This window comes from Xenopus laevis, chromosome 7S, assembly GCF_017654675.1.
Source record: "Xenopus laevis strain J_2021 chromosome 7S, Xenopus_laevis_v10.1, whole genome shotgun sequence".
Lineage (NCBI taxonomy): Eukaryota > Metazoa > Chordata > Amphibia > Anura > Pipidae > Xenopus > Xenopus laevis.
The window spans coordinates 39,556,379-39,569,375 of record NC_054384.1 but is presented as its reverse complement, the minus strand read 5'-3'; the positions used below and the strand labels follow the sequence as shown (position 1 = coordinate 39,569,375).

The 12,997-nt window shown below is 35.6% G+C and overlaps 1 protein-coding gene across 2 annotated transcripts in view; it reads right to left on the bottom strand.

Moving 5' to 3' along the window:
* Positions 1 to 2,703: 2,703 nt before the first annotated feature.
* Positions 2,704 to 12,997, bottom strand: part of ret.S (ret proto-oncogene S homeolog) — a 72,954-nt gene continuing 62,660 nt past the window's right edge. The window contains exons 17-20 of one of the 2 annotated variants that reach the window (XM_018239414.2): positions 12,414 to 12,551; positions 11,310 to 11,409; positions 8,151 to 8,298; positions 2,704 to 3,286 (exon numbers count right to left, since the gene is read on the bottom strand). In XM_018239414.2, coding sequence (XP_018094903.1) covers positions 3,129 to 3,286; positions 8,151 to 8,298; positions 11,310 to 11,409; positions 12,414 to 12,551 — 544 coding nt within the window. In that variant the 3' untranslated portion in view covers positions 2,704 to 3,128. 2 annotated transcript variants of the gene reach the window in all.

Here is a 12,997-nt window from a genome sequence, read left to right as displayed (position 1 = left end):
ACAGTTGCCAGAAAAAATATGCCATATAAATGCTGAAAATAGTTATTTTTTGCCATACGTTGACCTTGTAGGCATTGTTTGCCCAGTTTTTTTGGTCGCAGCCACTGAAGCACAGTTGCCAGAAAAAATATGCCATATAAATGCTGAAAATAGTCATTTTTTGCCATATACGTTGAGTCAACGTATGGCAAAAAATGACTATTTTCAGCATTTATATGGCATATTTTTTCTGGCCTCTGTGCTTCAGTGGCTGCGGCCAAAAAAACTGGGCAAAAAATGCCTACAGGGCAAATAATGCCTAAAAGGTCAACTTATACACTACTACAGCGATGGATACGGATTATGTAAAATATATTATGGCTGCTTGAAAAAAGTCACTCCGGTGTTTTTTCTGGAGACGGTAATATTATGGATATTTAGACAGAATGTGAACAAGGTCACACAGCTAGATGGCAGTTGGTTGAATAACACACTGGGCAAAAAATGCCTACAGGGCAAATAATGCCTAAAAGGTCAACTTATACACTACTACAGCGGTAGTAAAATAAAAAAAAGTAAAATAAAAAAAAAATGAATATTAAAAAAAAAAAATTAAAGTTGGTGCTGCTGAACTACTAGGAGCAGCAGATTAGCACACCAGTCCCACTCCCCAACACTGCTAGACTAATAGCACTGGGCTCTTATAGTAGTAGTAGTAGTAGTAGTAAAACAACAAAAAAATAAATAAAAGCAGTCCTTACAAGGACTACTGTTATTGCAGCAGTCAGCAGATGAGATCAGAAGCAGGACAGCTGCCCACTGCAGCTACATACAGAGCACTGCAGTAGAAGGTAGATTACTAGCCAGCAAAGCTACCTAAGCTTAAATGTCCCTCAAACCCCTGCAGACTTCTGTCCCTCCAATAACAGAGCAGTATCAAAACGATTACTAGCCAGCAAACTTTCAACTGTCCCTGAAATCACTAACAGGCAGCAGCTCTCTCCCTACACTATCTCTTCAGCACACACAGGCAGAGTGAAAAAACGCTGCAGGGCTTCGGTTTTTATAGGGAAGGGGAGTGGTCCAGGGGAGAGCTTCCTGATTGGCTGCCATGTACCTGCTGGTCTGGGGTGAGAGGGCAAAAAAAGCGCCAACAATGGCGAACCCAAAATGGCGAACGTCGCGCGACGTTCGCGAACTTCCGGCGAGCGCGAACACCCGATGTTCGCGCGAACAAGTTCGCCGGCGAACAGTTTGCGCCATCTCTATGGCTAATAAACACTATAAGCAAATACAGCATATTTTTTTTATTATGATTTTTTTTTACAGAGGATCTGATGGTAACAACTGAGATGTGATGCAGAAATATGAAAAATAAAAACTGTCAGTGGCAAAGACAGATGCTCTTGGCCTCTTCATACTTGGAGAGCTTTCTGCCATATTTATTTTTATATTTAAGGAATTGAACACTCTACAGATATTTTAGAAACAAAATCTAAATCAACAGGCACATATATGCAATGTCCCTAGATTTTAGCAAACTGTATTGTCAATTAAGAACTTGAGAAAGATCAACAAAGAGGCCAATGTTTCATTATAAACACTGTTTTAAGTGCCTTCAAAATTGGATTTAAACCATTGTGACTGCTTGATAGAAAAAAAAGATGTATCAATAGGCTAAATATCAAGAATTACAAATTCAGAGCCCTGCTAAGGGCTGGATGTTTGATATTTATGTCTTGGAGGTATTAGAAGTTGTGTCCTCAACTATTTTCTGAGGTGCAATTCACATGCATCTATGCCCATACTTATTAATATAGATCTTTAGTAAGTACCCTGTGACTTTCAATCTGACAAATAAGTATCTGCTGTACTTTAAGTCACTGGGGTAATAATCCTGAATTTTCAAAATAAGCTCCTAAAATTCTTCCACCACACATGATCATCAATAATATTTCAGTAGTTCTTACCATGAGCACCAAACCTTTCATTAACGCAGAATTAGTTTGGGAGTGAAACAATATACAAAATATACATTTTCTGTATTAAAAAAATACATATAAAAATTAATGTGAGAAGAAAAAATACTTAAACTTGATTTTGTTTTTAGTATTTTGTAGAGAAATTATGTTTTAACACCTCTCCTTCATTGAAATTGTACTTGTAACCATTTTCTTGCAATAGCACTAGGAATGGCTTTCTTAGTGCAACACCACCACCACTGATGGAATTAAGATTTTAAGATTGCTTGAATATAAACACACATAATCTTAATATGGGACTTAATATGGGTCCCCATGCTGTTTAGGGTAGGTCCTCTTGATCCTCTTAAATACAATTAAATTGCTAGTTATAATTGAAAATAACAAATAAAATCAGATGCAGAAATCGGATAAGAAACCATGGTCTATATACTCGTTAAATTGTTGTCTTATATGACATTGCTTGGTTAGTTTCCCTAAAGAGAGTATTTCCCTTGACTGAGCAAGGTCAGTTTAGTTCTACCTCTTTGTCCTTTCTAATAGTTACAGTAAGTATTCATTGTAACACGTGTTGGAGAGTCTGATGCATTACTTAATGAAAGGAGGCAGATTTAATATATAACAGTAATATCTGTATACAAATATGCACAATTTTGGGAATCCTAACAAATATTGTATGCAGAATTATCTGTCTCTGCTGCTAACTGTTCCAAAATAATCATTTAACAATAAGAAGACAATGTACATCTCAAAATAAAATTTTAAATTAACACTTGATTTAAAGGGAAAAAGTAGACTTTTTGTTTACAGCAACACGTACAAGAGTGTACTGAATACATAGTATTTGTGCAACAACAGCATATACAAAAGTTTTTTACTGAGTTTTGGATTACAGATTTGATATGCTTTAGAGAAATTAGACAGACCCCTTCCACTACTGCAGGGGTGGCAACATATTGTATGTTGAAGAAAGTTGAGGCAGCCCCCTCCAGCAGTTTGAGATAGATCAAGCCAAGAAAAATTGGCGCAAATTGACACACAAAAGCAACGTTGATTTAACCACTTCACTGGCACAAAGAACCAGCCAATGGACTTTCCATTCATTCTTTGCGTGTTTTCATTTCTCCCCCAATCATTATTGTTACCTTCTGGGGACAAAAATGCATTTTAGCTATCAAACTTCTCCATAAATTTTGCCGTTGAGGGTGGAATCATCCAATTAGCATAAACACAGTCATTGGCATATCTTGAAAAAACAGACTTATTGGCATCGAATCTCGGGATTGGAACGGGGCTTTCTTCAGACCAGTTCGGATAGGACATGCCTAAAAATGAAAAGAGATAATTTGTTCTGCACTGAAGAATTTAAAAATATATAGTAAAAGCTTCACGTGCAGACAGTAAGGCCCTTGGCAAAACTCCCTTTGATGTAAAAAGACGAGCCTTTGATGTTGCTACAGAGACAAACAACAAGAATACTAGAGGAGCGTAGGGAAGGGCTGGCACTGCATGCAGATATTACTCTAACATATTTATATGTAATTCTTAGATAAAGATGATACGAGTGATGTTAGGGAGTTTTTACTATATTGAATAAGGACACCATCTGATGGGAAATCTTCTTCTGACTATATACTATACCTAATTTAGGGACATTTAGAATTTAGGTTTGAAGTTAACCAGGATATACTAAGAGGAAGTCCACCACCTTTTTGTATTGCTGGCCTCTTCAGCATCAACTTAGCTCAGTCTTAGTTGGAAAATGTAAACAAATTGATAATTACAATAATGATAAATCTTGAGAAGCAACTTTAATTTTTAAACATGTTTCCCCTTATATTGTATAAATTTGAAACACAGAATAATGGAAAATCCCAGGCATTTTTTTCACTGTACAATAGTGGAAAATCATACAAAAAACAGGTAGAAGGAGTTTTGGCAAGAACTATGCTTACTGTCTTGTGTAATCACTAAAGTAAGACATATACCAGAGACTGACAACTGAAAAGACAATATACTGTAGAGTATGCAAAAGGGCTTAAATCATGTTTCAGGGATATTCACAATGTAAAATGCATGCCTACTCTAATAGCACACACTGAAGCTTTTCCCAGGTTAAAATACTTGTAATTGTAATATCTCTGTTATGGCAAATGTGTTATATTAATAAATGTGCCCCCCACCTTCATCCTTTCAATAGTTTGAATTTATCAATGCACTTAACTCACTAATCTAACATGCCAGGACTCAATGTAAATGAGCCTCTCAGAGCTAAAGACCATGAATTTATCTAGTCTCAAGTTTATATATACTCTATATTTACCAGCAGACTTTATATAAACCTTTAAAATTATAAAATTGAGAACACTGTGTGGAAGGATTTATTCACTGTTAGTCGAGATGAGAAGCAGTGTTTATTTAAGGGAAGGAATACTCTATTTTTCAACACAATTTCAATAAATAAGGCTCTGTTGTTTAAATCATGAAACAATTTATGTTTTTGGTATTTCTTGAACTATACAGGGAACAAGGAATCTCAAGAGACTTGTTTGGTCCTCATAAAGTAGATAATCAGATTACCACTGCACAACTAAACCCCGTGCATCAAGGAGTTCTGTTTAGTTATGATCTGGTAATCTTTTACCATGCAAAGGCCAAACAGGAAGTAATTTTAGTTTCACTGTTTGCTCTGTTTAGCTCAAAAAATTTCAAAAACAACGATTTTTTTGTGAGCAAACCAACAAGTAAACAGCGTGTTCAGAGATTGGAACAAGGTTTATAGTCCTCCTTTAAAAATAACTGAAACACATTTATAAGTTGAGTTTCTCAATTTTCCTTTAAACTCAGACACACAAAATAGAAGGTGCATAGTTTGCTACTTGTCGAGTTACCTGTGGCAGGGCTGTCCAACTATAGGCCCACAGGCTGGGTGTCTAACTTGAAATCATTTTTATGATCCCCAGTCTGCTGAAAGGCTCTATAGACTTCACTGTATGACATAATAAAATTATGCATGCTATATGAGAAATAATCAGCCCATCACAATATGTAATAAGTTGGAAAACACTGACTTATGGCAACCAATTATCAAGTTGGTCCCTAAGCCCATAATCCATATGTGAATGGAGAACACATCTTCTCTCCATAATTGCTACAACTGAGGCATTCCCCATTGATATAATTAAAACTATACTGTATCAGAATTACATGTAGGGACTTATGGTTTGTGATCATTTTCATTTCAGCATTTCTGTTTGGGGGTTTAAGGTTTCGGTATAAGGTTTTAAAATTAGGGAGTTTGTTTTAGAAAATAATAAAATAACAGTTCTTTAAAGGAATGACAATATACATACTGTTGCCCTACAACTTGTATGTTTGCTGCAGAAACTCTGCAATCGTTTATATAAAAAAAAAGGTGCAGCCAATAACAAATAAGCTCTATAGTAAACAATCTGTTATCCACTGTGTATTTTGTGCTTGGATGGTGGCCCAATGGCGATGCAGCAGCTTGTTTATATAAGTATAGTTGTTTTTGAAGCAAACACATCAGTTTTACCAGTGCAGGGCAACAGTATATTATATTGTCATTCCTTGAAAACATTTCCATTTTTTTGGTGTTAATGTTTCTTTAAGCTACTGGCCATGTTAGTCTGTAACATAGTTACAACTGTTTTTCTGAGCTGGTCTAGACTAGAACCCAATAAACTATGCTCATAAAGTATGATCAATTGATGACAGCATCAAATGGAAGCTTTGTGATGTTTACTTTCAAGATTATGCCATTTGAATTCACATTAAGATACAGCATGGTAGTATGCATTTCTTTGCTGTTGCATTTTCTGATTTCCAATTAAGAGTCTTGTGGATTTTCAAATATCAATTTAATCAATTTGGCATTTGAAGCTTAAATAAGACATTCAAAAAATGTTTTAAATAAATACAGTTCCAATGACATGTTTTTTCAGTAGATCTTATATTAGCATACATGCTTGGAACTGCCTGTATCCACATATATCCCTGCTCCTTGCATCTTAGTAAGAATTACGTCTAATATACTGTAAGACCAATCCACTAAATTAGTTTAAATTAAGACCTATGATATTTAAACTCTAGTGCATGAAACACCTTCAGGGGCTTTAAAAGCCCATTTCTACTAAAACAAAATTTACACATGAATAAAACTTTAATGATATATAGCCCAAGATATACAAAACAAAACTTCAAAGGTAGATTTAAGAAGTCGGGACTGGGCAATCAATGTATCCATATATTAATTTATATAACTCTTCAGAAAATCTGATGCTGTACATAAGCCACAATTACAGACATCTTAAACCACAATTTTTCCTGTAGATTATTCCTTTGTGGTGCAGCTAGTTCTTTTCACTTGTCGTATTCATAACCTTAAAATGTAAGGAACGTAGAGGCAGTCTTATCAAAATGTGACTTTAGAGCTTAATAAGTAAAAACTCACCCATGTTCTATATATATAACTATGGGATTTCTAAAACAGTCTGAACTGGTTTCAACTTTTAATTATGATTAATTGATTATTACTATGCTTGTCTTGAAGGAAAATAGTTGGTATCAGTGCTTTGATATCTACTGAAAACCAACAGAATGAAACTATGAGGTGCAAAACAGAGCTATGGAAATATTAGCGGCTTCCTATCCTTCCTGAAGCAATTTTAAAGGAACAGTAACATCAAAAAATAAAAGTGTTTTAAAGTAATGAAAATATAATGCAGTGTTACCCTGCACTGGTAAAACTGGTGTGTTTGCTTCAGAAACACTACTATTGTTTATATAAATAAGCTGCTGTGTAGCAATGGGGCAGCCATTCAAAGGAGAAAAGGCTCAGGTTACACAGCAGATAGCAAATAAGCTCTGTCTGTCTAATGGTGTAATCTGTTATCCATTAGTTAACCTGTGCCATTTTTAAATTTCCGCCATTGCTCCACAGCAGCTTGTTTATGTACAATTGTGGTGTTTCTGAAGCAAACAGATCAGTTTTACCAGTGCAGAGCAACAGTACATGATATTTCCATTACTTTAAAATACTTACATTTTTTGGTGTTACTGTTCCTTTAACTTTACCTTATGACATCACTGGCTACCATTCAAACTGATCACTACTTGTAAAACTATCTGTGTGTTTATGTGTGGTTCTGTATATGTTTGTGTTTAATGCTTTTAAACATATAGGAAAATTCTAATTTTTTGTCTTGCAATGGCCTAAATTTGTTTCTCGTTTCTCATGTGTGTATTTATAAGTAGGCGCAAACAGCCTTTTAAACAGAAGACAAAAAAATAGTTGCTTAACTGGGGATTCGCATGCTAAGTGTTTGTATAGATAAGCAAGCAGTCCCTGTTATGCAACAGTCTTGGTGCGTGAGTGTGTGTGTTCATGTAGTAGCAGCTCCATAATGCTATTGACCCTGTGTCTTAGCAAAGAAAATAAGCTTTTCATTTTAATGAGTGCTGCATTTTTCTCTGCACCCAATATAGGTAGATTGCTACAAATAAAAATAATCTTATGCAATACAGTCCAAGTAGTTCAGCACACCACTACTCCAATAAAAATTGACCCAAGTGCCACCAATTAAAGCTGCATACAAAAATCCAAAAGGTAAGATGCACACTGGGATCCTTTGTACAATTAAATATATACGTTTTATTAAGTACACGTTAAAAGGGTCTTTTAACATGTATTTAATAAAACGTATATTTTAACTCGTACAAAGGATCCCAGTGTGCACCTTACCTTTTGGATTTATATATATATATATATATGTGTGTGTGCGTGTTAAGTGCTCCTGCTCATGCTAAAAGATAGCATTAAGTTGTTAGAATAGCAATAAAGTTTTCCATGAGCTTGTTTCCTTGGCTATAGTATATAGTTGAAATGATTTTTGGTTTAAAGTTTTGTATACATGTACATACATTGTTATTAATATTTTCTTTTATGTTTGCTTCTTTTGAACAGCTGCAAACATCTGCAGATGCTGCCATTTAAATATGCAAAAGAATAAAAAAATATATCTTAAAAAATAAAATAAAACAGTCTCATTGATTTCATTCAGACACAAGCCCCTGGGGAGAGAAACAGATTGCAAGAGGCACGCAAAAAGAAATCACACTTGTTACTAGACAAAAGCTAGAATCTAGTAAACGCATGGGAGATTCTACCATAGAGTTTGTTTTCTATCCAGGTAGAAGGGAGAGTTCGAGGAAGTGGGGCATTATTGCAGTCCACCAGAGGGGTCTCCTCTTCAGAAAGACCATCGTCATACAGTAAGGAGTCAGCAGGAGTGGATGCAGCCAAGTCCAAATAATCCTGGTAAAATATAAAGATGAGGATATACAGTATACAGTTAAAGCATGCCAATTTCTTCTGTAATATCATTTTTCCATTTTAAAGCAAAGTGGAATGCAGCTACCACCCTGAATATCCCTATATATATTATGGCTGGGTGGAGGGTGGCAAGTAAGAACCTTCCACCAGACCCTGATCATTGTGCACAGCACAGCTATTCCCCTGAGCAAAACTGCTCTGTAAATAGTAAATAAGTACTAAGGGGTGCTATTTAGAGTACAGTTCTGCCTTGGGCATAGTAAATGCCACCAACAGAGTCTGGCCAATATACAATGTAGTTTTTGGGGCAAATTCACTAAGATCCGAAGTTGCGTCAGTGACAGCTTCGACACACTCCGCCGCACTTCGCCAGCGGTAGCGAATTCAATTCAATCAAGCAAATCGAAATTACGCTAGCGATGCCTAATTTGCATAGTTAAAGTACAATGGACGTATATGTAGCAGCAAATACATTACACTACACAAGCTTCATAAAATCAAATAGAGTTGTTATTTTGCCCTATACATGTGTCCACTGTATAGTTTAGGTGCCATATGTTAGGAAATGTAGGAGGGAAGGAGGGTACCCCCAAAAAAATTTACGTTCTTTTTCAGCCTATCTTCCTTAAAAAAGGAAAAGACACCAGTGTTTTTTGGGACTTAGAAAAAATTTCAACTATTTTTTGAAGCAATCGCTATCTACTCTATTGCACTTCGCCTGGGCTCAGGTGGCGAAGGCAAGTCTGGAGCAAAAGGTAAAGTTCAGTAAAATGCGCAAGTTAGTGAATTAGGGTAGTTACGTCCCATTCGCCGTAGCGCAACTTTGTCTGGCGTACGGGTGCAAAGTGGTAATAGAGTAATAGAGTAGGTCCACTTCGCTAGCGAATTTATGCCAGCGCCCATTAGTAAATCAGCGAAGTAATGAAATGATGTCCAGCTGGCAAATTTGCGCTAGCGTTAGCTGCTTCGCGCTTTAGTGAATTTGCCCCTTAGACTCTCTATTGAATATAAGGCAAATAAACCTGTCTTTCAGGCACAAATTAATGACACAAGGAAATAACTGTTTTATTATATAGCTCGATAAATATTTTATTAAATATTATATATGCACAATAAATATACAACAATGTCAAGCATTCTGTTACTGGAGCTGCTTTTAGTAAATTGAGGTTGAAGGAAATCAACATTAAGCAATAGTAGAGCATTGCAATGTTTATTTCTGACGTGTTTTGGGATAATACAGTGATTATAGCCTTTTTAGTCTCAGTGTATTTGCCATCAAATTCAACTGCTACTGTGTGCATGTAGATGCTGGTATGGGACGTGTTATTGAGAATACCCAGGACCTGGGACTCTGGGTAACAGATTTTTCCTTAATTTGCATCTTCACATTTTAAGTCTACTAGAAAAAAGTCTGATTCTGCTTCGAAAAAGGATTAATTATATCTTAGTTTGGATCATGTACAGGTATAGGATTTGTTATCCAGAAACCAATTATCCAGAAATCTCAGAAATACAGAAAGGCCATCTCCCATCGGCTTTATTTTATCCAAATAATCAAAATTTTTAAAAATGATTTCCCTTTTCACTGTAATAATAAAACAGTAGCTTGTACTAGATCCAAACTAAGATATCATTATTCCTTATTGGAAGCAAAACCAGCCTATTTGGCATTATTTAATGTTTACATGATTTTCTAGTAAAATGAAGGTATGAAGATCCAAATTACATAAAGATCCATTATCTGGAAAATCCAAGGTCTGAAAAATTCTGGGCAACAGGTACACTACCTGTATAAGGTACTGTTTTATTATTACAGAGAAAAAGGAAATTATTCTTAAAAATTGATTATTTGGATAAAGTTAAGTCTTTGGGCGATGGCCTTTATGTAATTTGGAACTTTCTGGATAATGGGTTTCCAGATAACAGATACCATACCTGTATATTACAGTCAAAATAAAAAAAAAAACTTACATCATAGGCAAATTATCCTCTAATTCCCTATTCACTTACATAATCTGTCAGTGCATGCAAAAAAATAAAGCTTAGAGCAGCGGTTCCCGGGGGGGGGGGGGTGGCTTTGGTGCTTGGAGCAGTGGTAGGCGGCTCAGTTTGATGGAAAGTTAGGGTGAAAAATGGGGAGAATGGCCATTTGCTCTTATACCCAAAAGTCAGAAACTGGAATGTCAGTTATGGAGATAATTGTCATGAATATGTATTTCTGTCCTTGATATTCTTGAAACTCTAGCTGATACACTTGACAAATACACTTAGGGGCAAATTTACTTGAGGATTAATTAACCCTCGATAATCGAATGTCGAATGGAAATCCTTCGACTTCGAATATTGAAGTCGAAGGATTTACCGCAATTTTAATCCATAGATCAAACGATTTTTCTTCAACTAAAAAAAGATTGCTAAGCCTATGGGGACCTTCTCCATAAGCGCACATTGACTTCGGTAGGTTTTAGGTGGTGAACTAGCGGGTCGAAGTTTTTTTAAAGAGACATTACTTCGACTATCGAATGGTCGAATATTCAAATGATTTTTAGTTCGAATCGTTCGATTCAAAGTCGAAGTCGTAGGTCGAAGTAGCCAATTTGATGGTCGAAGTAGCCAAAAAAAACATTCAAAATTCAATTTTTTTTTTATTCTATTCCTTCACTCGAACTAAGTAAATGAACCCCATATAGTATATTTTCCAATTTCTGTACTCATTTTATAAGCCAGGGTGGGGCCTGACCAAAGGTTGGACTTTTAAGTGGGGGTTAAACTGAAAAGGTTTTACAGCTACTTTCTGAGAGACAACATTGTTTTCAGCAGAGGACATAAAGCAGCTTGTTTAAAAAGTAAATTATTTAAACTGTAATTGGAGATTTGTTGCTATTGCTATAACTTACATGCTGTGGCATTCTCGCCACTATCCAGCTGTAGACACTCTATTATATAGCATGTCTCTTCTTCTGGTGGGTAATACTGCAGTAGCAACTTACCCTGCTTTTCACCATCATCTTCTCCAGTTCCTTACTGATTTCGCCAAATGTTTGTCTCTTTTCTGGCTCTTGTTTCCAGCACTTAAGCATAAGATTGTACCTGTAAATGTGGAGATAAATGATCAGTTTATTTTGACAAGGTGCAATGTTACAATTATAATAATAATTACTATTTTCAAAGTTTTACTACTGAAATGTAAAATAACCAGAGTTTACAATGCATGTTTAAAAACACACAATGCGCTGTGGACATCCAAGCGCAAAAGTGAAAAAGAAGTTTATGTAAAAAAAAAGAGAGAATTATTCTTTGGTATTGCATACAAACACAGATAAATATATGTGTTTCATGCATATGCATTGTATCCCTAATTGTTATAAAGCATTTCCACTTAAAGGGGAACTAAAGCCTAAAATAGAATAATTCTAGAAATGTTGTATTTTGTATGATTAACATAAACATGAACTTACTGCACCAAAAGCCTAATTAAACAAATGATTTATGCTTTCAAAGTTGGCTGCATGGGGTCATCATCTTGTAACTTTGTTAAACATCTTTGCAAGACCAAGACCATGCACATGCTCGGTGTGGTCTGTGCTGCTGTTGGGAGGTTAAGCTTAGGGATAGTCATAAATTAACAGCACATGTCAAATAATAAGATACACAAAACTGATTTATAATCAGAATATACAGTCTGCACTGGGTCTGTGGATAACAATTTATACACAGTCGCCCGCTGCTTTATAGGGAAACAAACAAAGCTGCTCGAGTTCTGGGAAGTAAGGTGGGAGGTATGATCATTTCCCTGCAGAGCAGTTAGGGACCTTTTGAAGTTTCCTATCCACAGCCGTCAGAGCAAGTAAAACAAAGGGGGAATTGCACTGCATACAGTTAGGTTTATGGTGATGATGATGAAGTGGTACACATTTTTTAATTAAAATATAGTGGAGATAGATTTTTTTTTCATTAAAGAAAGTAAAAATTGGATTTTGTTTTTTTGCCTTTACATCCCCTTTAAAGCAACTGGGCTGACATAGTGTTATATTTGGTGTTAATATCTATGAAAATGTAAACATTTTAATTAAACAAATACAAGCTTTGCTTACATTTCATCACTGCAGTTCTCTGGTTTTTCCATTCTATATCCAGTTTTTAGGAGATTAAAGAGCCTCTCCGGAGCAATACCCGGATATGGATTTCCTCCCAAGGTAACAATCTCCCACAGGAGCACTCCAAACGACCACCTAGCAAAAACAAGGACAGAGAAGATACAGTATATTCTTAACAACGTATTGCAAATTCAAAAGCATTGTAAGAACTGTCAATATTTACTACTCAATCAAACTTCAAAAAGAAACTTACAAGCCTTTGTAGAATAGTAAACAAACTCTTACTCCTATCTATACTAATCAGCAAGCTAAGGGAAAAACAATCTGTTAGGAAAGAATTATAGCCAGACTGTTCTACAATTATTGGTATACACTACACTGGCTGTACAGACTTATTTATTACAGTACTTGTGTTTTTTTTCCTGGAAACCATCATACTTTTTTCTGGGATGAGAAATAATAAATCTGATGATATACAGTAGCTCTATAAACATGAGTGGGTAGAAACACCAATGCCAAGAGTAGGGATGTAGCGAACGTCGGAAAAAAAGTTCGCGAACATATTCGCGAACTTGCGCAAA